This window comes from Betta splendens, chromosome 5 (genome assembly GCF_900634795.4).
Source record: "Betta splendens chromosome 5, fBetSpl5.4, whole genome shotgun sequence".
Lineage (NCBI taxonomy): Eukaryota > Metazoa > Chordata > Actinopteri > Anabantiformes > Osphronemidae > Betta > Betta splendens.
The window spans coordinates 8702767-8728108 of record NC_040885.2 but is presented as its reverse complement, the minus strand read 5'-3'; the positions used below and the strand labels follow the sequence as shown (position 1 = coordinate 8728108).

At 52.0% G+C, this 25342-nt stretch overlaps 2 protein-coding genes across 2 annotated transcripts in view; one reads left to right on the top strand and one right to left on the bottom strand.

The window, feature by feature from the left end:
• The window catches only part of ppfia4 (PTPRF interacting protein alpha 4), a 35982-nt gene extending 17326 nt beyond the window's left edge, over positions 1-18656 (top strand). Inside the window, 30 exon segments of the mRNA XM_055508895.1 lie at positions 4946-5047; positions 5242-5406; positions 5823-5897; positions 6479-6550; positions 7631-7852; positions 8260-8394; positions 8657-8791; positions 8948-9031; positions 9870-9896; positions 9898-10002; positions 10109-10171; positions 10253-10344; positions 10419-10548; positions 10957-11132; positions 11664-11892; positions 11973-12008; positions 12097-12218; positions 12414-12526; positions 12605-12686; positions 12766-12847; positions 12933-13133; positions 13529-13591; positions 13992-14018; positions 14468-14643; positions 14731-14828; positions 15464-15639; positions 16170-16238; positions 16326-16512; positions 16692-16790; positions 17085-18656. Coding sequence (XP_055364870.1) covers positions 4946-5047; positions 5242-5406; positions 5823-5897; positions 6479-6550; positions 7631-7852; positions 8260-8394; positions 8657-8791; positions 8948-9031; positions 9870-9896; positions 9898-10002; positions 10109-10171; positions 10253-10344; positions 10419-10548; positions 10957-11132; positions 11664-11892; positions 11973-12008; positions 12097-12218; positions 12414-12526; positions 12605-12686; positions 12766-12847; positions 12933-13133; positions 13529-13591; positions 13992-14018; positions 14468-14643; positions 14731-14828; positions 15464-15639; positions 16170-16238; positions 16326-16512; positions 16692-16750 — 3303 coding nt within the window. The 3' untranslated portion in view covers positions 16751-16790; positions 17085-18656.
• A 34-nt stretch (positions 18657-18690) lies between these two features.
• On the bottom strand, positions 18691-20774 carry myog (myogenin). The gene is given in 4 exon segments (XM_029150538.3): positions 18691-19467; positions 19555-19654; positions 19954-20591; positions 20594-20774. Coding segments are annotated over 4 exon segments (939 nt in total). The 5' UTR covers positions 20685-20774; the 3' UTR covers positions 18691-19357.
• Between the last annotated feature and the right edge of the window lie 4568 nt (positions 20775-25342).

Below are 25342 nucleotides of genomic sequence, written 5' to 3'. Positions count from 1 at the left end.
CGGAGAACGTCGCGGCGCACTACACGCCTGCGTCGGCACACCGGCGTGCGCCCGTTTCTATTTGCGCCACTCCGCTCGCGCTTTGATGAGACGCGCGCTCCGGCGCCTCGCTTTCGCTAATGAGCCGTTGCCATGGCGACTGCATCCGAGCGCCACGGCGGCGTCGTGGCAACAGATTACGCGCTGCCTATACGCGGGGCCAACACCCAGGCAAGGTGTCGCGGCGGCGCGCGTCACGGCCGCTGCGTGTGTTGCGGCTGGGTATTTTGTCAGAGGAAGGTTGCGTCCGCCTCGGTGCCGTTCGCTGCCTCAGTCCCTCTGCAGTGGTGAAGAGTTACACAGCGCCGATACCCGAACCTCCCCGGGGACTCGCCCGCTCTCCGGTCCCCGGCTCTGCATTCATCTTCCGCGTGTCCCTCCGCGGTGAATGATCGCGGTTCGCATCAGAGCTAATTTAGTGTCTTTTGGTGCGCGCGAGTGAAACGAGCTCGGTCATTATATCATATGGGATCTGTGATGAGGCATCTCTGTGGTTCTGCTGTTTTTAGCTTTCCCATTGCTTGTCTGTATCACACTTACAGGTAGTGAGTTTCGGGTGTATTTAATTATTCACTTCAGGTCTGAGACGTTACTGCAAATAGAACTGACTTCTGCGTTATCGCAGCTAAGCAGCCGATGATTTAAGGATTTTAATAATACTGCTACCTCACACCCACGTCTGCATTTCAGAAGGACAGTGTGCAGAATTCATCTACTCCACTTGTTCTTTTCAATCAATACTAAATTCAATATTTCTGACCACAGAAAAGGTCAAATCTCAGGTTTCCTCACTAATGCACGGACGCATTTTAAATGCAGCATAATTTAACCTGTGGGACGCGTTTCTATTTTTAGACATGTAAAACACACTCCGACTGCTGGTGGTTCGTGTGATGTGTCCGTGAGTTAATTCAGTTGAACCCGTTTTCCTTTTCCTGCTTAGTCACATATTTTCCTGTTTTCCATTCCTCCCACTATCTGACGCTGGTGGAGTGCGTTCTCAGGCATTGGCCGACATCCATTCACATTTGTTTTGGCGTCAGTCCCCCGTCTTGTTGAACCACCCACACAAGTACTGCTACTGAAAAGTTAGAAGCCCGGCGCTGGTTAGAGCATGAAGGCTTTTAAAACTCTGATCTAGTGAATGTGGGATGTTTGCATCCATTTATTACTGTGCTTTTAGTAACACTGTTGCAACATTTTGAATTAAGCATGTGTTATAATTCTCAACTACTGCTTCCACAGTCAAACATTAATCAGAATCATGAGTTTTTTAGTCACCTGTGTTCATTGCAATTAATTATGGATGATTATTCTGACCTTTTTTTAAATAAGGCATCACTGCCAATCAAATGAAAGGGCATACAAACAACCCAAGAGAAGGTCAAATTAGTTCAGTCAGATGAGACCTTCCATGTTTTTACTGTAGTTCTCTAAAGTACCGGAAGTCAATTCTCCTCCAGTTCAGTATTCACACATGGAACAGAGCGAAGTGAAGCAGGAACAGGCAGCCTCCATCATGATCCGATCGCCCGAGGGCTCACAGTTCGTCTCCTCGGCCACAGATTCACAGCTCAGTAACAGCACCTGCCTCCCTGATGCGCCCACACAGACGTCACCACACACGTTGGCATCGGCGCCAGGAGAAGTTTAGTGAGCCACTGTTTCCATTTTAAACACGCACGTAATAAAGGCCAACGCAACAGCCTGTAGTCCTGTTATGTGACGAGTCTAGTGCACGAGTGAATGGGAAAGTGACTTCAAACGCAGCTCAGATGGGAGGCCAAATATAGGAGGATAAGCAAACTGACAATAAAACTTATACTTCTGGGATTGTGTGTGTGTGTGTGTGTGTGTGTGTGTGTGTGTGTGTGTGTGTGTGTGTGTGTGTGTGTGTGTGTGTGTGTGTGTGTGTGTGTGTGTGTGTGTGTGTGTGTGCACCAATTCTCAGTCTTTTTATCCTTCACTTTTGCGTTCTAGTATCTCTCTTTCTCTCTCCCTCTCTCTCTCGCTCGCTCTCTCTCTCTCTCTGCACGCACTCACACACACACAGAGCATTTTTTTTCATCCCTTAATCCCAAACTGCTTAAGGAAGCGAAGGGGAGAAATCCCTTTACAATGTCTGGGCTCAGCAGTGTTTGGTAACCACTCGCTATCTCGCGCCGTGGATGGAGGCAGAGCAGCAGCGTCTCTCCCTCTGAACCTGCTCTCCTCTGCGTGATACGCGCCGTGACAGATGTCGGGGCTGCGTTGTAAAGGAGCCGTGTCTGTATCTGAATGTTGTGCGAAGTTAAAGAAACGTCCTGGGATTTTTGGGAGGCTCACGTGGTTTCGCAGACAGCGATAGTGTGTGTGTGTGTGTGTGTGTGTGTGTGTGTGTGTGTGTGTGTGTGTGTGTGTGTGTGTGTGTGTGTGTGTGTGTGTGTGTGTGTGTGTGTGGTGCTGTCAGAGGAACAGTGTCAGACGGATTTTCATGAGAAATTAAATAGAAAGGTTTGTTCTCCAGACAGTGATGTGTTATATGTTATATATAATACTTGTCTGTTTTGTTATATAACGCTTCAAACTAAAGTTTTGCTCCTCGGTTATTTGACAGCGCGCGTGTTTCTCCCGTTTGTTTTTGTGTTTTCCGAGCATTGGAACTGATCGCGGGGAGATGCGCGGTGCTCTTAAAAAAGGCAAGAGGATGAAGGGATGAAGAGAGGAAGCAGCGAGCGCGAGAGGTGGCCTGTTGAGCCCTTTTTGCCGTGATTGAAAGAGACAGCGAGCTCCAACATCTGTTGGTGGATTTGGGCTGAGCTCCTGTCTGTCGGTGCACCCCTGTGGAATAAGGGAAAGTAAAAATGCGCAAGCTGACCCATTTTCTGCGTGTCGACCCCCCCCCCCCCCCCCCCCCCCACACACACACACACACACACCCCGCCGCTCCCTTTTCTCTTCAGTCGGTCCCTCTCACCCCTCCGTCTCCGTCTCACGCTTTCCGTCAGTGGGAACCCAGAAACCCGGGAGATCGGTGGCGTCTCCGTGCGTAAGTGTGTCTGCGTTGCTCAGAGTCAACCCGCAGTTGACTTCCTGTCGTCGTTCCGTAACGATGCTTCTCTGTTCACCCGTACGTGAGTACAGTGAGGAAGGACGCGCCGACTGATGACATGCAGTGAGTTTCTACCCCGCTGGTGCGTCCACTAGATGTCACGCAGGGCTGTAGAGGACACACAGGCCTTCACAGTATGGAACAGTCATTGATAGATGTAAAGTTTCAGTTTGAAAACAAACTATTGGACTTATAGTTTACAAGTAAATCATTGTAACTATATATAGACAGAGAGACTATTTTTCATATTTGTCTCATGGCTCCACACGTTCTATTCTTTGTTCTCATGCAGGGATTTCATTTCAGAGCATTGTAGATTTTTGCAGGATCCCCACATCCTGCTCTGCTGGTGTGTTGTGTGGTGTTTACTGCTGTTCAGAGGAGACGGCCGAGCTCAGATAGAGCGCGTGTTGCTCTGAATGTTTGTGCGTTGGCCGAGGATGCGCCTCGTACCTCAGCTGCTGGCCTGTGACCGTTCTCAGCCAGGTCTGTCACGCGCATTAAGAGGCCCGAGAGCGTCGCCGAGACTGTAAAAATAGTCCAAATAGAATGAAGCGCCGGAGGGGCGCCCGCCGCCAGGCTGGAGCGGAGCCAGAGTCACAGGAAACGCCAGCAAAGCGCCGAAAGATGTTCAGACAATATGCACAGTCAGACATGAGCGAGCACTCGCCCGAATGTCCACCGTAAACAAACAGACGCCCGCTCTGTCTGCGTGGGAGCTAAACATAGAAAGTATTGAAAATCACCTCTCAGCAGAAACGGCCTGAGAACGTTGGCTACTGTAGCTGCACCGCCGCAGCTTCTCCTTTGGTCTAAATCGAATCCGCGGTGGACACAATAATACTGAAAGTTACATGGACAAGTTGATTAAACGTGAAGCTGGACGACTGGGAAACATCCCCTGAAATGAGAGTCGACTGTTTGACTGTCATGTCTTTCGTAGCAGCGTGAAAGGGTCAATTCAATTCAAATTCATTTGTCCATAAAAAAGCTTATCTTGTAAAGTCATTATAAATAAACTGAATCAAAATAAACTGATTTATGAAGTAAAGACATTTGAGGTGAAGCTTATCGTTTTCGCTGTAAGACATCTGACATCGTCAGGATTACCACAGGTAGACTGTGTTGTATCAGGCTGACATACATCAGATTATCAGTTAGCGGATGAACCATAATCTTGATAATCGCGTTCTATTATTAGCTCGGGCCAAACTATTTGGAACCCAAGCTTGTTCCTGGCAACATCATAATGTCTTCACAGGCCGCGACGCGTCGAAAGGACTCATTCACCCAAAAATGAAAAGTCGCATGGAAGAAAACCCATTAAATTTAATACTGTGCGAAGTCCAAACACAGCAGAGGAGCAGCGCGGTTCCATCACAGCGTCCCTCCATCCTATTAAAGTTAATCGAGCCATCTCTTCACAGCTTCAGAAGAGCATAAAACATCCATCACTGTACGGCTGTTTGTGGAGCAGAGGAAGAGGAAGTGATGCACAGGTTGGGCTTTTATCCTGTTAGGTTCCCGACCACTGAACAGCTCAACCCGCAGCCTTTATGTTAGCTCATCGCTAACACGTGCCTCAATAATGTTACACCTTTATGGGGAACGGCTGCCTGACACGTGGTCGGATCATGTTTTCAGCCACACTTTTAATCAAACCCATATTTATTTGGTTATTCACAGGTATCAGACATTATTTAACTTTGCCCCAAGACGCCTTCATTTCACAGTAAGACCCCGTGATGTTGAAGAGTGACAGAGTATTAACCCACGTGTCTGTGCTCTGTGTGTGTGTGTGTGTGTGTTGTATAGGAGTTCGCCACTCTGACGAAGGAGCTGAACATATGCCGGGAGCAGCTGCTGGAGAAGGAAGAAGAAATATCTGAGCTGAAAGCTGAAAGGAACAACACCAGGGTGCGTGTGTGTGTGTGTGTGTGTGTGTGTGTGTGTGTGTGTGTGTGTGTGTGTGTGTGTGTGTGTGTGTGTGTGTGTGTGTGTGTGTGTGTGTGTGTGTGTGCAGATGTCTGCGGTGACGTTGATGAAAACAAATAATGTCTCTAAGCTTAAAATTAGTATTCTCTCTGGCTGGGCGTGTGTCTGTGCTGTAGCTGCTGTTGGAGCACCTGGAGTGTCTGGTGTCTCGTCACGAACGCAGTCTGAGGATGACAGTGGTGAAGAGACAGGCACCCCCACCATCTGGAGTCTCCAGCGAGGTGGAGGTCCTCAAAGCTCTGAAGTCGCTGTTTGAACACCACAAGGCTCTGGATGAAAAGGTGGACGGGCGTGCGCACACACACATGCACACACACACACACACACACACACACACATACACACACACACACACAAGGGCTGTGGTCAAACAGTCTTTTAAAAAAAAATTTTCGTCCACTCCTCAGTCATTAATTTACATCCATTGGGTTTTGGTAATTATTTCTCATAGTCAGTCTCCTCAGCACATAAGGGCTTATGGAATTTCAAAGTAAAAGCTCTATAATATTATTGCCGAACAGTTTTTAGTGTGACACAAATGAAGAACGTTTACTGGATTAAGACCAAATACTACAAATATTCAAGATAATAAATATTCCATAAAAATCTTATCTTAGCACAATCCTAAATAAAGATATGTCCATGTGACGCTGTGTGTCTGTGTCTGTGCTGTTTCTGGGCCCTGCCGGTTCGTCAGGTGCGCGAGCGGCTCCGTGTGGCTCTGGAGCGGGTGGCCGCCCTGGAGGGACAGCTCGCAGCCACCACGCAGGAGGTGAGCTGTGCGAACGCCACACCGAGGGGTCGCTGCAGCAGCCAGCTTTTGTGTAGCGTCTGCTCGCTTTGTCTCCAGCTTACAGTATTTACTAATGAGAAAGGATGATAATTGGTGGGTCTTCATCCTGATCTGGTGTTTGCGTCGGACCATGTCCTCATGGCCACACAAACACAACTAAAACATAACAATTTCATCAGAATCCTGATTCTTCAGTACAGCAGCAATATTCTCTCTCGTAGCTTTGAACAAAGTCCCTGAAGAATCTCTTAATGGAAACTCTTGTGGTTAAGGACATCATTGTGAAGACGCGATTATGCTAAATGTTCACAGCAGGCTCAATGAAAGCAAAACCACCGAGGGTTGTTCAAGGTTTCCAGTCAAGGCTTGATCACACGTTTTTTCCCCCGTCTGCGCTGAATGTAATTGTCGTTATGTAAAATACACAGCACCTCTTCCCGATCGGTGCTGGCAGGAAAGCTTCCCTTTGGGATCCTTGTTCTCGGATCCACTGTGGCAAAAGCAAAGGTAGAGAACGTATGAGTTTGTTCACTGTTGTCTTTTTTTAATCTGCTTCGCAGCTGAACATGGTAAGACAAAGGAAGGACGGTGACTCAGTGGAGCGAACAGACGGATCCAAACCTACATGGAAGGTCTTCCTGGCTGTGTTTGTGCTTAATTTTATTTCTGTCAGACACGTGTCTGTCTGTCTGCTCTGTGCTTCACCCACACACTGTAAACGCCTACAAACCGATGCCCGCTGCAGGTGAATGGAGCTAAACCCCCCCCCCCCCCCCTTCATTAGAAGCCCCTGCCTGGTTTGGGGCCAGCCCTGAAACAAGCACACGTTACGTAACACCGTCTGGGTCCGTCCACAGGGACGAACGGACCTCCCCGTGATTAAACAGGAGCAGCCTGATGGAAATCTCCACTTACTCTGGCTCAGACTGTAGGAAGGCGCGCGCTGTCAATGTGGTTTATTTAAAGAAATTATTCAACTCGATCGGTCGATGACTTGCCATTAAGGAGGGATGAGAGCGAGCGGATCAAAGGACGGCCACGGTGAAGCAGCAGGGCTGATGAGACCAGAGGCCCGGTCCGAGTCCGAGCGTTTACAGGAGCGTCGCCCCCGGATGTTGCAACCAACACCCTTCGGGGGATAATTATATTCGAAACACCATGAAATTACCCCGATTGAGCCGGATCCCTGACCGAGACCGTCCTCGGGCCGCGGTCGGCACCGGGACCGCTCCAGATTGTCATCCGGACAGGGCGCTAATGCGTTTCCAAAATTCCCTCCGAGTAAATGTAATGGCTCCCTGTGACAAAACGCGAGTTGCACCCAATTTGGCCAAACACCAGGTGTGTTTTATTACACGGCTCCACGTCGTTTGGCTCCATTTCCCCCGGTGCGCGTGTGCATGTTGGTTTTCCTGTAAGGCGTTCATGAGCGGGCGAAAGACAGACGCTGCCCGACGAGCGGCCTGCTTGAATATGTGTCCCCCAAGATTAGCTTAATTAAGGCCGTGGAATGAAGTGCACTTTGATTCATGGGGAGAGGAACAACATCAAAACAACAACATGGCCGAACCCCACACAACCCAGCACTCCATCATCTAGGTCATCCCACCCATCCATGCTCCTCCATGTTGGGTAGAGTTAGGAGTTCTGAATCAAAGCTTCCGTCCCAGCGTGAATGCGCCATTTATTCTCTTTTCCCCTGCGCTGTACAGAGACTGCCTAACGGCTCCATAGACGCGCACGACGACGGCAGCCGGGCGTCCGAGCTCCAGGAGCTGCTCGACCGGACCAACAAGGACCTGGCCCAGAGCCGCGAGCACTCCGCCGCCCTCAGCGCCCACGTGGCCGAGCTGGAGGCGGAGCTGGCGAACGCGCGGCGGGAGCTGAGCCGCAGCGAGGAGCTGTCAATCAAGCAGCAGCGGGAGCAGAGAGAGGTGCGAGCCGTGACACTGTACACGGTACACGGTCCCACAGAGGTCCGCACGGGTCCGGACTGTGAGCAGGCGAATTACATACTGTAAATGTGTGAACAACACAGTCTAATAGAATGTTCTAATGTGGGGGGGGGTCAGACTAGACCTGGAGATGAGCTTTACTGAGTTAACAGGTCCAGGTGGGTAAAGGGTCCAGGTGGGTAAAGGGCCCAGGTGGGTTAAAGGGCCCAGGTGGGTTAAAGGGTCCAGGTGGGTAAAGGGCCCAGGTGGGTTAAAGGGTCCAGGTGGGTAAAGGGCCCCAGGTGGGTTAAAGGGTCCAGGTGGGTTAAAGGGCCCAGGTGGGTAAAAGGCCCAGGTGGGTTAAAGGGCCCAGGTGGGTTGACGGGCCCGTGTCTGTGCGCCCACAGAGAGAGGACCTGGAAGAGAGAATAACGACGCTGGAAAAACGCTACCTCGCTGCCCAGCGAGAAACCACACACATCCACGACCTCAATGACAAGCTGGAGAACGAGCTAGCCACCAAGGACTCCCTTCACCGACAGGTATGGGTGACTTATTCAGCCCCGTGTGACGCCCTGACTGTGTAACCCACAATAAACGTCAGACTGTAGTCTTTTTTTAAAAGGGTGACAGTGCTTGTTGAAGTGTGTTGAACGCATTTCTACATTCGGCTGAGTGAATAAGCAAAACAAAGCATCTCACCCGAGGTTCATGTGTAGTTCAGGAGGACTCTGAGCTCAGCTCCATGAGGGGCATCATGTCTTCGTACTGCACTGGTCACAACGTGCGTCTCCATGTTTGCAGAGCGAGGAGAAGGTGCGCCAGCTGCAGGAGATGCTGGAGATGGCAGAACAGAGACTGGCCCAGACCATGAGGAAGGCCGAGACGCTGCCAGAGGTGGAGGCTGAACTGGCTCAGAGAGTGGCAGCGCTCACCAAGGTAACACACACACACACACACACACACACACACACACACCAAAGGATGCTGATATCACAGAGTGACATTCATTGACTCTGATTAAATACAAAAGAATGCACTGGAGTCAGACTCGTGGCAGCAGTTGGACTCATGTGTAAGTGTCTCCCCCTGCAGGCGGAGGAGCGCCATGGCAACGTGGAGGAGCGGCTCAGACAGCTGGAGTCTCAACTGGAGGAGAAGAACCAGGAGCTAGGAAGGGTGTGTGTGTGTGTGTGTGTGTGTGTGTGTGTGTGTGTGTGTGTGTGTGTGTGTGTGCGTGCGTGCGTGTGTGTGTGTGTGTGTGTGTGTGTGTGTGTGTGTGTGTGTGTGTGTGTGTGTGTGTGTGTGTGTGTGTGTGCGTGCGTGTGTGTGTGTTGCAGCCCTGCAGGGTCCCTCTGACCTCTCACTACGACGTGCGTGCGCGTCTGCACGCGTGTGTGTGCTGATGCTCCACATTTGTTGGCCGCCGTGACTCGTAGCTCCGTGCTCCCTCATGCAAACGCCTCCTACATCCACAGCCGCACAGGGCAGAGTCGCATGAGGAGGGCCATTTTCCTCGTGCATTGTTGCATTCATTTAAGCCAAATCCACAACACACACCCCCCCCCCCTTCCCCCACCACCCAAAGGCTGATTGGCTGCTATCTTTAGACTCTAAATAATTCACGCAAGGCTAATTTCTCTCTCTCTCACTGTGATTTCGTCACTATATTTAGTCGAAGGAGCTCTCCAAGGATGCACATGTGTGTCTGTTAATTAACTTTAATGAAATTATCGTGGAATACACATTGAGCACAGCGCTTCCCATTTTAAGAGAAGGCGTTTAAAGCCTTTTCATCATCACGTAAATGACTGTAATTAAATCATTCTGTCTGTATGATCCATTGTTGGCCAAGAAACCTATATGTGGCAGCTGGTGATCTCCAGCCAAACGCACACTTCATCTCATAATCCGCGCAGGAAAGCTCGGCTAGCTCGAACAAACGCACCCAAACGCGGTCTGTGTCAAGGGCGAAAAGCCGGTGATGTCATTCTGACGGTGGCTCTCTGCTCATCAGGCTCGTCAGAGGGAGAAGATGAATGAGGGAGCATAACAAGCGCCTGTCCGACACCGTGGACCGTCTGCTCACCGAGTCCAACGAGAGGCTGCAGCTCCACTTGAAGGAGCGCATGGCCGCCTTGGAAGACAAGGCAAGACTCCCACTCCCACTCAAAATGCCTGATGCTAATTATTGCAAGGGGAAATAGAGAAACCAGAGATTCGTTTTCATGTCGTTTTTGTGATTTGTCTCTGTAGAACTCCCTCATTCAAGACCTTGAGAACTGCCAGAAACAGCTGGAAGAGTTCCACCACACCAGGGTCAGTGGGAATTTAATCAACGAGTGAAACCCCCAGAAAAACGCTTGCTTCTGCTTCCCGTAACGCGTCGCTCCTCCACAGGAACGGCTCATTGGAGAAATCGAGAAGTTGAGGAACGAGATCGACCACCTGAAGCGCCGCAGCGGTGCGTTCGGGGACGGCTCCCACCCTCGGTACGCCGCGACGCGCTCACCTGCTCATGTTTAGAAGCCCCGCGCTGAACTGAACCGCGCGCGTTCTGTCCCAGGTCTCACCTGGGAAGCTCCAGCGACCTCCGCTTCTCCGTGGTGGAGGGACAGGACGGTCACTACAGCACGACCGTGATCCGGCGGGCGCAGAAGGGCCGACTGTCGGCGCTGCGGGACGACCCAAACAAGGTGCCGTTAGTGTGTCTAACCCCCACGGCTCCACACACACACACACACACACACACACACAAACTGATCAGGACGGGCAGTTTACTTAAAGGTCATAGGTCAGCTCTTCTTCTAACCCCATGAAGCTCCTTAACCAGCGCCTGGTTCACGTCTGCTGCTGTGTGTCAGTGCTTGGCCTAACCTCCCATCCTCTACTAACCTCTCTGTCTTTCTGTCTGTCACCTGCTGCCATGGACATGCTGTCTGATGTAAGTTCCTCTGTTCATCCATTTCTTCTCATAGCTGCTCGCATACGCCCACGAGTGTCGCGTGCATTTCTACGTGTGCACCTTTAATCGGATCTGTGCCGCAGGTTGAGCTTAAAGCCGGTGTGTCTGCTGTGCTCAGGTGTGCGCCGTGTTCGAGCAGGACTACCCGTCTCTGCGCGGCAGCGTCAGCCACCTCCTCGGCAGCGACGTCGAGGCCGAGTCCGACCTGGAGGACGACGTCAGCTCCGCCCTGCTCTCGCCCAGCGGCCAATCGGACGCCCAGACGCTGGCGCTCATGCTGCAGGAGCAGCTCGACGCCATCAATGAGGAGATAAGGTGACGAATCACGGGGCAACTTCAGGAAGGAGATCCTGTGCACAGACAAGGAACCGGATACAGAGAAGAATATAATACAGCGAACAATAACAAGAATAGGATTCCTGTTAATGTGATGCATGAAGGCCCGTAGCCAGACAGGATGAACCGGAGCTCATATTGGCAGTAAACAGAGGGATGATAGCGTGCAGATAACACTGTTCACTCTTCAGCTGTGGTTTGGTGCTGGAACAGGACGATTGTATTGCAGTTTACGGTAAACAAGGTCCTCTAGTGACACCTCGGAATATGCTCCTGGAGAGAAAATGCAAAATAGCTGCTGATTATCCTGCCGCGGAGCCACACTCTCTTAAAGCAACAGCGCCTCCGTTGCACAAAGCCTCGCTATTTATCGCCCGCCCGAATGTTGCTTTAATTAAACTGGATGTAGGTGAACCGCGAGTCAAATCCAGGATTCAAATTTAATGCGAGCATCCTTGTCATGCTGACGCACGGCCGCAGCTATGGCTGAATAATACCTGCGTGTCTCAGGATGATCCAGGTGGAGAGGGAGTCGGCCGACCTCCGCTCCGACGAGATCGAGTCGCGGGTGAACAGCGGCAGCATGGACGGCCTCAACGTGACCCTGAGGCCGCGGGCGCTGCCCACCTCCGCCACGGCCCAGTCGCTGGCATCGTCCTCCTCGCCGCCCACCAGCGGCCACTCCACGCCCAAGCACCACGGCCGCAGCGCCAGCCACCACCTGGGCATCATGACGCTGGTGAGAGAGCGCAGCGCGAGCGCGAGCACGAGCACGCGGCGGCGGCCTCCGTTCTAACGTGCTGTGGTTTCTCCCCGTAGCCGAGCGACCTGAGGAAGCACCGCAGGAGAGTGGCGGTAAGTGGGCAGACGCCCGGGCGGGGGCCGCGGCCGCTTTGCTTTGACCCCGCGCTGGCTTTCGTGACTGAGCCGGCGACTCCTCTAGTCCCCAGTGGAAATGGACAAGGCCACCATCAAGTGCGAGACGTCGCCCCCCTCCTCCCCCCGCAGCCTGCGGCTCGAGACCAACTTCGCCCAGTTCACGGGCAGCCTGGAGGACGGTCGCGGGTAAACGCACACACGTGCGCGCACACACACAGACGAACACATCCCAGCCCAGCGACTACAGGTTTGGAACAATTGCCTCACAAACACAGGGAGTGGCTGATTTAAGGTGAAACGGTAGTTTTCTATTTGCACAAAATGAGGAAAAACAGCTAAGTGTTTGTGCGCTTGACACCGATTCAGCGTCTTTGGTTTCAGGAAGCAGAAGAAAGGCATCAAGTCCTCTATCGGGCGCTTGTTCGGGAAGAAGGAGAAGGGGCGGCTGGAGCAGTCTGTGTGCAGAGAGGGGCAGGCGCTACCGGCGCTGACAGGTGAGGGCGCCGGTCCCACGCCGGCGCGGACGCGCCATGAGGCTGAGCTGCGTTTACACAGGCTTTGTTGTGTTGCAGACTTTGAGATGGGCATCGGTGACACCATGACTCTGGGAAAACTTGGCACTCAGGCAGAGAGGGACCGCAGGATGAAGAAGAAGTAACAGCGTTTGTTCTCTTTTCTCTTTAATGCGTCTTTGATGTGTCCCGTTCATCCGTGTTTTTAACTCCCGCCTCAGACACGAGCTCCTGGAGGACGCCAGGAAGCGAGGCCTGCCGTTCGCCCAGTGGGACGGCCCCACGGTCGTCTCCTGGCTCGAGGTAAAACACGAAACACTGCCCGCCGCCGCATCCAGTTAATCCGAGCGCGTGTGTGACGGCCCCGTGTCTCCGCCACCGCCGCCAGCTGTGGGTGGGCATGCCGGCGTGGTACGTGGCCGCCTGCCGCGCCAACGTGAAGAGCGGCGCCATCATGTCGGCGCTGTCGGACACGGAGATCCAGAGGGAGATCGGCATCAGCAACCCGCTGCACCGGCTCAAGCTGCGGCTCGCCATCCAGGAGATGGTGTCGCTCACCAGCCCCTCGGCGCCGCTCACGTCCAGAACGGTACGGGGACGCCTGTCGCGCACGCAGCAGTAGGCGCTAGGCACTAGGGGCGCGGTCGCGTCACCACCAGGCCCTCACGCGGGCCCACGGCTCTTGTTTTGTGGTGCTGCTCTGTTCGAATCGCATGGGGTTTTACTGGAAGGCAACTCACCCAGCAGCCAGATTTAGCTACAGACCTGCCTGAAATACACTCCCTCCCTTGGCCTCACTCAACACAACGTTTGTCTTTGTGTGTGTTTGTCTGCGCGCGTGTGTGTGTGTGTGTGTGTGTGTGTGTGTGTGTGCGTGTGTGTACCACGTGGCACACACGCGAGCGCCTCCATGGCGCGTGTCCCGTGTGCGTCGGCGTGCTTCTGTCTGTTGTCTGTTTGGGTGTGTTTCTGTCCTCTGAGCAGTCCTCCGGAAATGTGTGGGTGACTCATGAAGAGATGGAGAACCTGGCTTCCTCCACCAAAGCGGTCAGTACCATATGGGCGCCCCTCCCCCCACCAGAACACTCCCACACTCGCACCGTCCCCACCGCGACACACATATGTCCGCTCCCGGAAGACCCCCTTTAAATACCCGCTACATCACACGCTGACGCACTTTTGTGCTCATGCCGGGCATGTGGGTGTCTGATGGAACTGACGGAACCTGTGGTCATGTGATCTGTGTCTCCGTGAGAAGTTTGTTTTGCCGGTGCAAGTGTTTACGTGCAATTACAGTCGGGTCGTATGGCTGAAATAAAAAGTGAGCGTGTGTGTGTGTGTGTGTGTGTGTGTGTGTGTGTGTGTGTGTGGGTGGGTGTGTGTGTGTGTGTGGGTGTGTCGTTGGTCCCGCTGACCTTGCGTATTGTCTCTATCATGCTGCCACCAGGACAATGAGGAGGGCAGCTGGGCGCAGGTGAGGCCTCAGCTCTAACATCTGTTCACATCACACATGTAATTTGGTCAAGGCGCCTTTTTTTGTTATTTGGCATTTTATATCTTACATGTTTAACACATCGGTTTTGCTTTCTTTGCTTTTCCACATCTTTTCGGGTGATTGAAATATTTTCGCCTTTTCCGTGACTCATGTAAAGACGCGGGAGACACTCAGAGCTGTCGCTGGGTGAAGCTCAGGTGTAACTAACGACGTTAGTGGCTCGCTCTCATTCCGTCCCAGCGTCGTGACAGTGAGCCACCGTGCACAATGTTAATGCCATTAGTGACTGTGCGCGCAACAAGGTCTGTCTGCCGTGAAAAGTCTCCAAATCCGATGGAAAAATGCGAAACGAGGGTAATTTCAGGTGCACGTGTGGAGCTTCTGGTCCTCAGAGGGCGTCGTGCTGATCTCTCCTCCTCTCCGTGCAGACGCTGGCGTACGGGGACATGAACCATGAGTGGATCGGGAACGAGTGGCTGCCCAGCCTGGGGCTGCCTCAGTACCGCTCCTACTTCATGGAGTGTCTGGTGGACGCTCGCATGCTGGACCACCTCACCAAGAAGGATCTGAGGAGCCACCTCAAGATGGTGGACAGCTTCCACAGGTACGAGGCGATGGCCGCGCTCTCGTTAGCGACCGCAAGCGTTGGCGGCGAGTGCCTGATGGTCCTGTGTGTGCGTCTCTGCGTCAGGGCTAGTCTGCAGTATGGGATTATGTGCTTGAAGAGACTCAATTATGACAGGAAAGACCTGGATCGGCGGCGAGAGGACAGCCAGCACGACATGAAAGGTGCGCGCACACACATACACACACACATACACACACACACCCAAACACACACACACACACGCACACATGCTAACATCCCAGTGGTTTCGCCTCATTCAATGCTGTTAGTTTGAAACAGCTGCACATTACACTGTCAAACAGCCAACAGAGGCAGGCTTCAGTCCTGCAACACAAAGCCCCTCAAACACACACGCACGCACGCACGCACGCACACACACACACACACACACACTTAGCTCTAGCTAGTCTTGCTCTCGCCCTTTTGACCTTGAGTTCTGCATATGAACTTGACTCAGCTGTCGTGTCAAATCAGAGTCCTGCCCTGTTTACACACACACACACACACACACACACACACACACACACACACACACACACACACACACACACACACACACACACACACACGCCGCCTGTTCCAACTTGGAGAGCCGGCTGACAGCTGTGCTTCAAATGAACAAAGGGAGTGTGCCAGTGAGTTGACACTATGTGGCACGCTCACATTATCTCTTTATCTGCTTTTCTCTCTAGCTGATCTTCTCCGAACAGTTACTTACTCCATGCGTCCACGGCGTGAGATGTGACACCACTCTACGCCCCACAGCAACCTGAACTGCTTCTCTCTGTTCCCTCAGATGTGCTGGTCTGGACCAACGAGCAGGTGATCCACTGGGTCCAGTCCATCGGCCTGAGGGAGTACAGCAGCAACCTGCTGGAGAGCGGCGTTCACGGCGCACTGGTTTCTCTGGACGAGACCTTCGACTACAGCAGCCTCGCACTTATCCTGCAAATCCCTATGCAGAACACACAGGTGGCTATAGACGGAAACCCGGTCCAGTGTATGATCTGAGTTTTAAGGGCGGTTTGGAGGCTATAAGGTCTGTTTTACATATATAACATTCACACATTCAGCACTTCTTTACCAGAGCCCCAGGTTCAGACGAGGCCATTCCTGCAACTCGTCCATCTTCTAATGGTCACACTTGAGATTTTTATGGGAGAGGCTGATTTAGTGTTTGTTACCACTGTGGCTTGTGTGCAGTCAGCGCGGTGCCAACACTTAGAGCAGCATAGCAGCCTGCAGAATCAAAGTGCTCAGTTGTCCTCAGCCAGAACTCGCTGGCCTCACTGGTACCGGATTCTTGGCCACATTCTCACATTGTGAATGGGAATTTTTCTGGCGGTTTTATGAAAATAAACACACGAAGGTCATTGCTACTCATCAGAGGACATTAAAATTTAAGAGCTTTTATGGACGTGTTGCACTCAGCTCCTGTTGATTTCACAGACTCTGTGTGTGTGTGTGTGTGTGTGCGTGTGTGTGTGTGTGCTGGTTTTCAGGCACGACAGGTTCTGGAGAGGGAGTTCAACAACCTCCTAGCCTTGGGGACCGACCGGCGGCTGGAGGAGGTGGCCTCTAAACGCTGCGTCTTTCATCAAATACGGCATGTTTGAGGCGGTGGGGTCAACGCTCTGACCTTGTCTTCTCCCACGCAGGGCGGCGACGACAAGTCCTTTCGACGCTCCCCGTCGTGGCGCAAGCGGTTCCGAGCGCGCGAGGGGGGGGCGGGGCTGGGGATGATGGCGGGCTCCATGGAGACCCTGCCCGCCGGCTTCCGCATGCCCTCCATGTCCATGCCGCCCTCCATGAACCTGATGCCCAAGAAGCAGCTCCAGCCTGAAGGTGTGTCCCCCGCACGACCAGTGCAGCCGACTGCACTTCAGCTTTATTTATTTTTTCCGTGCGTATCGATGTGCTCGCCATTCTATCTGCGTGTCCTGACTGACTAACTGCACGCTGTGTCCTCTCTGTCCCGCTGTGTCCACCCCCACCCCCCCTCCGTCCTGCCACATCCCGTCAAGCTCCTCCCCTGGCGCCCCCGAGACTTGACCCCTCGGCCGTGCGGACTTATTCATGCTAACTACTACTGCTTACTAACAGGAGCGCTAATGCTAACACAGGTAAGCTGACCTGGCCCGGGTGAACGTACAGGTCAGTGTGCTTTCGACCAGCGTTGCTCAGCTGTGTGGCATGATTCATGACTCTCTGCACATGTGTATCACTTCACAACAGAAAAATAGTCCCTGAATACGTTCAGTTTGAACTGTTTGAGTATATACATAAGAAAAGTACTTCACAGAGTACGTGTTAATACATTTTAAATTTCAGTCTTCCACTGTGATATTTGATCGTTTAAACCTCTGCCTGTGTGAAGCCAACCAGCAAACACTTTCCTGTGTCTTCTCTCCCCTCAGTGCATTCTCATTACTTATATGGACACATGCTTGCGGCCTTTTGAGAGTGATATGCCAAATCTGGCGAGGGAGACCCGTGTGCCACTGGGGGATGAGCGGTCTTCATCCCTTCTGTCGCCCCCCGGCCTCACCTCCCACCTTTCATCTCTCACCTCTCCTCCGGACACGTGCAATACAGAGGCCAACTCTGACCTTTGAACTCTCGAGAGTGCTCATTGGCTGCGCTCGCTGCTGTAAAGGAGGCCGACCCCGGTCTCTCCCAGTTTACCCCAGTGCTCCCGGTAGCCTTGTTGTCGTGGTGTTGTGCTCCCGCCCCTCTGGTCTCAGCTGTGGGTCTCTGTCCTGGTCCAATAGCCTCACCATGGCCAAGTTCAAACACATTGCAGTGTTCAGTCTGAAAAAATGCAGCAGATTTTACCAACGCTGACCAGTTGCTGGTTTGGACTTGGAAATGATGAATACTTGTAAGTGACAGACCCCACCGCACATTGCCCCTCTAACGGTTATGCAAGGTATTACATCAATTATTGTCAATGTACATAAAATGAATGACTTATGTTTTTTATAGAAATATTATATATATAAATATATATATATATATATTGGACATATATATGGTCAAAAATATATCATTGCTGTATGAAACCCAATGCCGTGTATTCGATAGTGACTGTTCTCGCTCTCTTTCTTTCTATTCCTCTCTTGTTGGACCTTTGTGTGTCTTATGCTGTATGCTGTAGGTGTGTGAATCGTTAGTGGCAGGGACTCACTACGGAGAGGGTGCGTTTCTACAAGGACTCTTCACAGGTTCACGGGTCCAATTTCAGACTTCTCTCTCTCTCTCTCTCTCTGCCTGATCTCCTGTTCTTTCCTTTTCCCCCTTCTCCTCCTCTCTATGACACTATGTAGCTGTTACATCTCTTTTCTCCGCCTCTCTCGCCTTCTGTACAACACTATGTAGCCTAGATTACGAAAAAATTCTTTAACATGAGGTGCGCGTGTGAGCGTGAATGCAAACGTGTGGGAGCAAATGGGTCTGTGAAGTTGAGACTCGTAGAGGGGTTTAGTGTGAAGGGCCAACCCCAGTCGTGTGACCATGACCTCTGTCTGTGGATGATTAGTGTGAACACTGTAGCTCTTCTCTGTTGATTCCTTACTTCGGTCTCCAACCATACTGTAAACTGCTGCTTGACATCAGCCAATGATATCAACAATGACCTGTTCACCATGACAGATTCATCGAATCCTGTCCCATCACCTCCCTTTTAGGTTCCTTGGAGACGTGCCAGTGAGCGGTCGGTACTTTTGTCTGACTGCCTCCTCATCCAATAAGAACACAGCATATGAACCAGTGAAGTGTTGACTGAGTGTACGATCTTTTAGTTTTTATTTGGTTTCTATTGTTTTCCAAGGTATTTAAAAGGTGTAACGTGCTATGTGGCAGCTATGAGTACTGTGTCTTTATTCCAGGTGTGAAACAATGCTGACAAATCAAGATTTTATTATTTGGCCATTTAAAAAGTGTACTGTATTTATGACACTATGTAGACATAAGTAAAGGTGTTTTCTAAAGATTGTGGACGTTGTATTTGAACAAGAGGCAGTGTATTGAAAATGGTCTTTATTGCTAGAACTGGACAAATGTCACCTTTTGGAACATCTACAAGTACACAACAATCTTAGTTATAAAAGTCAAAAATAAGTTAGCACAAAATAAAAAATAAAATGGCAAAACCACTCTGTAGAAAAAGGGAACGTATTTACATCACTAGCATTGATAATCACTTTAAATTAAGCAGATCTTGGTCAAAACTGCCATGGTACATATTGGCCCCACAAATAAACTCATGTTTTTAAGCATAAAAAACACAAAACACACACAAATAGAAGGAAAGTCACGGGAAACGGTCAATTAAGTAAGGATTAAAACAAGGTGTCACTCTTTTGTGGCTCTGGCCTAACTAGACTGATTCTAGCAACTGGGTTCATGCAGTAAAGCTTCTGTAGTTAGACCCAGACCTTGTGGACCTGACAGGTCTGGACCACGACATAAGACGGGGAATAAGGCCTCACGGTGAACGAAAGGAATCGCTTGACAAACCCACGGATCAGCAGAGTTACAGAGATCGATCACAAGCTGGACTGAATCTATTACAGAACACTGAGATCGGAAAAGGAACCACACTCGAGTTGCACCCGCCATCCCTAATTGCGATACCGCCAACTGCCTGTGGATCTCTGGTCATCTATGAGTCCCGTGCGCGTGGCGGGTTCTACTTGGGAATGTCCACAGCAAAGGCTCCGTCTGCTTCGGAGATGCTGTCCACGATGGAGGTCAGCGCGCGCATGTTGCCCTGCTCCGGGGAGTCGGCGCCCAGCAGATCTGCGGAGAGAAAGCCCCGGGCACGTGATCAGCACGCGGGACCGGACCGGGCCGGGCCGGGCCGGGCTGCGTGCGCGCCGTACTCACCCTCGCCGCCGTAGCCCTGCGTGCACTGCTCCGGCGTGCTGCTCCACTCGGGGCTGCTGCAGCAGGTGCTGCCCGAGCTGGGCTCGCTGGACGACGACACCTGTTGCCATGGGGACGACACACAGACGCGGCTGTCAGTCACTGCGTGTGGCGACGCGGCGGCGCAGTAACGCACCCGTTTAGTGGCACAAAAGCTGATTCCATCCAAATGGAACTTACAGTGTATATCGCAGTATTTATAGCAAACCATCAGACATTCAAAATCGGTGTGATTTCTCAAACGATACGGCTCCACAGCAATCGCCATGAACATTACTTTACTGAACATTCGCACATTTTTATCATCTTCCTGCTCTGATGCCCGTATTTTAAACATCCGGCGCCTCCTGTCCTACTCACTCTGGGCTGGGCCTGGCTGGGCCGGTAGTGCAGTCCCTGCTGCCCCGTCTCAGTGTCCTGCTGGTTGAGGGAGGACACCAGGGCCTGCAGCCGTTCGATGTACTGGATGGCGCTCCGCAGGATCTCCACCTTGGGCAGCCGCTGGTTGGGGTTCATCAGGGTGCTCCTCTTCAGCGCGTCGAAGGCCTCGTTCACCTTCTTCAGGCGCCGCTTCTCCCTCAGCGTGGCCGCCCGCCGCCGGTCCATGGTCACCGTCTTCCTCTTGCACAGCTTGCAGGCCCAGGGCAGGCACTGGCCCGGGCAGTGGGGCTCGGAGTGAGGCGACAGGCCGGATGGAGACGCCTTGTCCTCGGCCGCCGCCACCCCGGCGCCGACGCCCCCCGACAGACTCCCACACAGGCCCATCATGGAGCTCCTATCCTGGTAGCCGGTTTGGTCGTAAGCCCCGGGCAGGCGAGAGGGGAAGTAGTTCTCCCCTCCCTCATAGAAGCGCTGGTCGGGGAAGAAATAGGGGTTGGTCTCGAAAAGCTCCATGCTGGTGGTCTGGGTGAACGGGGACAGAAATCCTGGCGTCCGTCGGAGCTGCTCTACTGTAAGTGGTCGTCGGTCCGGCGCCGGGAGCAAGTGTGTCGGAGTGTACTGGGGGAGCCTGTCTTCTGGCCTGGCTCGCGTTTGTGATGAGTGGAAGATGTGTGGAGAACAACTGGTGTGGAGCAACTGTAGGCTGGCATTTAAACCCCTCTGCCTGCTGCAGGATCATAGGGTTAAATTTAGCACGAGCCCCCAGAAACCCGACACGACGTTTAGCTGTTGCTGCACATCTACGCTTCACATCTTTGTGGGGTCTCGCTGTTTTAGAGCTTTAAAGCCCATTTGTGTGTGCGTAGGTGCGTGCGTGTGTTCTTGTGGAGGTCTGTGTGCCCGTGTGTGTGTGTGTGTGTGTGTCCTGACCGCCAGGAGATGATCAAGTTGCGGTGGAAATGGAAGAGATAACCTCAGATCAAAGATGTCCGTCTTAATGAGCTAATCCCAGACTCGCGTCTCCCTCCGTGACACCGTACGTGAAGTCCCCCGACCACGGGGGAGGAGGGGAGGAGGGGAGGACCGGGCGCGGGGACATTCTGGAGACAGCTGTCACAGCGGCTCTGAGGCAATGATACGCAATGACAAGAAGCCGTTTGACTCTTAGTTCTTGGTGGGAAGGAAATTAGGCCAAAGATTGTTGTTTACACAGAAGTAGGTCACAGATTTGTCAGAACCATCATCTCCATCGAGTCTGTGCGTATAGTATGAATATGTGGAGCGCGCGTGGATAAGACGGGATGAACCCTCGTGCCTTTGCGGGGTGTTGGCCGATTCGTGGCGTATCCGCTGACTTTTTCTGGAACGATCGCACTGCGTGATGCAAGCGACCTTGGGCCTCCGCGGACAGAGCGGGACAGGCCCGTGCATGAAGGGAGGGGTGGGGCGAGCGGCGGGCCGGGCCGGGCCGGGCCCGACTCGGGCTCCTGTTACCGCCCAGAAAGCAAGAAGCGCGGCCTTCGTCGCCCTGACCTCCTCTCGTCCAGCGACCAAGCGCTAATCCTTCCAGGACGTGTCTCACCTCGTAGCTTAGCGGCTAATTCGGACGGCTTCCGGCAGCGCGGACGAGCGGCCAAAACGGGCGGTTCTGTCAGCGGAGAGAGGAGCCCGCGGCGATTATCATAGCGCGAGATGTGTTAATGTCCTTGTGTCTTATGACACCTATGACACCAGTAATAAACATATCTGTCAGGAAATGTTTGCTGTAACCGGGGAGATCGCTCTGCTCGGCACCAGGGCTGAAGACGCACCAGGCCAAACCTGGACACAGCACGTTCTAACAGAACCACTTTCAGGAAGGAAATTATTAACATGACAACATATAATTCATTGACTTCAGTCATTTCTCGTGCATGGGACCCTTGAGTTTTCTTCTCTAGCTTACATGTTTAAAAAGCATTTCACACTAACCAGTCCGTCCAGCCTGCGGTACTGGGTTTAACTCCACTGGCTTAAATGGAAACTTTAAACCAAACTAAAAATCTTTCCCAGTTGAACGATAACAAAATGATTGTGCCTTCTGTTGCCTAGCAATTATATTTTGTACCATATGTGTTCAGGTTAAATTACAGCACCATCATTGTTGCTACTAGTATTATTAGTATAGCCGGGACAGTCACATTATAAGTTAATACTTTGCAAAAACTCATGGAGCATTGTTGTTATTGTTGTTTTTTCTATAGTTCAAATTTAAATCTACACTCCTGTAATTAGAATAGCAAGATAAAGTGTGTTGTGGAGTGTTTAAGACTTAGCAGGAAGTAGGTTTATGAACATAGTGATAACAAACATGCTTGATGAAATACTGTGGAAGAGGCGTGGTGGGTGTGTGGGTGTGTGGGGGGGGGGGGGGGGGGGGGGGGGGGTCGAGTCCCGAGCCCCGGTGCAGGCTCGGGGTTGAGGCCGAGTCGTCGTTTGGCACGGGGCTGCGTTGGGCTGTCAGGTTAGTCTGTGATGGATAGTCACTGATGGTGGAGCGAGCACAAAGACGCCTGTGTTGGGCCCAGGGGTACGACGGGGAGGGGGGCGCAGTGTGTCAGAGTCACTCACACCCCTCTGTCATCTTAACCCATTGTCAGCAGAACTGGAGAACGTGTGTGTGTGTGTGTGTGTGTGTGTGTGTGTGTGTGTGTGTGTGTGTGTGTGTGTGTGTCTTTTCTGAGTAACAGGTCAGCATTTTGAAGGCGTCACTGTACACTACACCATGGAGGACTGTATGTTTATGGGATCGATAGACTGTTTATTCTGTATCCTCAGCTCAGATGATGTTCAGGGATGCACGTGTGCACGGATTGTACATGTGGCGGCACGTCTGACTGCGTGTGTGCAGAGCAGTGATCGCCCCGTCACTGGGGCAACACTGCTCCACTTCTCCTCGGTGACAAGCAGCAGCACATTGCGAGACAGCTGAGCCGAGGGGGGGGGGGGGTCTCAGTCCTCTTCACCCCAGGTTAGCCTCGAGATCTTCACTGACCTGGAGAACTGTCATCTGAGCACAGTCACAAATGTCAGACATGTGAGCGGAGGAAAACACAACAACGGAGGCTGAGGGTTGACTGAAGATGCTTCAGCTACAAACACAAACAGAGTGTGTGTGTGATTCTACGTGCTTTGTTTCACAGTTCTGGTGTATGAAAGAACCAAAGAATTTTAAATCGAAATCATTCCAGAGGAAATTGGGTTTAAATAGTTGCCTAATTTAATACACATAAACAGTAATAAAACACAATTTATTTACATAAAAGCAAACATTTCATGTTTTCATGTTTTCATTTACATGTTTTCGTTACAAACATTTCTGTAATTTCAGAAGTTGTAATTTATGAAAAACATGACTCATTAATAAAATAATTAACGCAAATATAAACTGACGTTTATTGGCATTTAGGTACATTATTAAAGTTTGTGTCAACTAAACAGATTTTACAAATATACAAAATTTCGGAGTTTGATTTATATCATGTTTTTCTTGTGGTTTTGCAAGTTAAATAATTTCCTTCTGGACACAGCTGCTCCACAGTCTGAGGACAGGACGCCCCTTCTTCTGCGTTTTGATTTTCAGCGTGAGAAAGTGCATCTTTCTGCTGAGCTGTATATTTTATAGCATTCTCATTCATGGTAGTTTTATTTGACTAATTTATTTGACGGAGGCTTGGCTTCACTGAGAGCACACTCTAAAGCTCAACACCGTGGCTGGAAATGTTCTCATATATTAACAAAATCAAGAAACACAGTAGCAGCAGTACAGTTTATGCAGAATAAGCTAGAAGATATGTGTGTGTGTGTGTGTGTGTGTGTGTGTGTGTGTGTGTGTGTGTGTGTGTGTGTGTGTGTGTGCGTGCGTGCGTGCGTGCGTGCGTGCGTGCGTGCGTGCGTGTGTGTGTGTGATCTTCTCAGGGTTTAAATGAGATGGTTTGTGATCACCCTATAAACTGCAGAGCTCTTTCTTAACTCTGGCCTCATCCAACAAAATGATGTGGTAAGTGCCTCTGGGCGAGGACACAGTTGCCATAGTTACAGCAACAGATGCCTGCGTACGCTTCACTTTCTGTGCTGTCACCGCGATAACTGCGGCTCGGTTTGTGAAGCGCGTGGTAGGCGTCTTTCGCTGAGCTCGCCCGTCTCAGATAATGGAGATATCACACCGACTTACACAACACTGATGGGGAGAGATCACAAAGCGCTGCTCTCCTCCCCGATGATTAACACCCAGCCCGACTCCTATGAAACAGTCGAACGGGGGCAGTCACGGCTGATTCTCTGTGCACGCGCTCCACTATTTCTGTTGCGTAACGCACCGGAGGCGCGGCGCTGCTCCGCTCGATTGACGTCCGGCGGCGACGTGACGTGAATGCTCCCATTCATTCAGCGGCGCTGGGGGGCGAGGCGGCCCACCTGTGTTTGCCCTGGAGGGAGGCTTTCGAAGCCGGGGGGGGGGGGGGGGGGGGCAGTAGTCCCGCAGCCCGGCCGCGCTGCCGCTCACTGGGGGCTTTTATCGCGCAGTAATCCCCTACAACAAACAGAGCGGCCGGCATGCGCATTCGCAGCTGTCGCCGTCTTAGTGCAAGTGGTGTCATGTTAAGTCGCAGGAATGGACCGAGCCCCTGATCCGTCCACTGCCCTTCCCTTCGCTGGCATCCCGCTCGCTGCCAGGCTCGGACGCACGTCCGCGCTCATGCGCGCGTACATAACCCACTTCCCACTAACATGCTTTGCGGCACATGGTCGCCCTGGAGTTATTCACTGTGAATACCTTCTGCTGCGACCGTCCAGTTTATTTACATGACATACAGTGTGTTCCAGACATGCCGATGGACGCACAGACACACGCAGGACAACACAAAGCGGCCCATCACTATGTGTGAGTGTGCAGACGAGGCCGATTCCCCTCGGAGCAGCTTCTCGGGTTCATCTTTCATATCTGACTTCCTGCTGTGAGTGCAAAAAAAGAGACAAGCTCCGCTCGGCTTCTTCTCGGATCTCATGCCCGAGTGTCGCGTGTCTCTCACTCTGTCCCCACCTTGTTCCGTCTCATATTGTCTCCGTCCATTCTTCCCGCTCTGTTTTTCTCGTCGGGCTTCGCTGACCTTCTCCCGTGTCAGCGCCGGGACGGATTTAGAAGGCCCCGTTTCTGCAGCGACCGAATGGCCGGACACAACAGTAGGAATGTGCGTGCGTGTGTGTGTGTGTCAGTGCTGAGGAGGAACCGAGGGTCCTGGACACACAGATACTGTTACCAGTATCTACACACAGCCAGAAGAAAGTAAACAGGGTGAAGCGCGGCATGCTGGAGGAATGCAGGTCCACG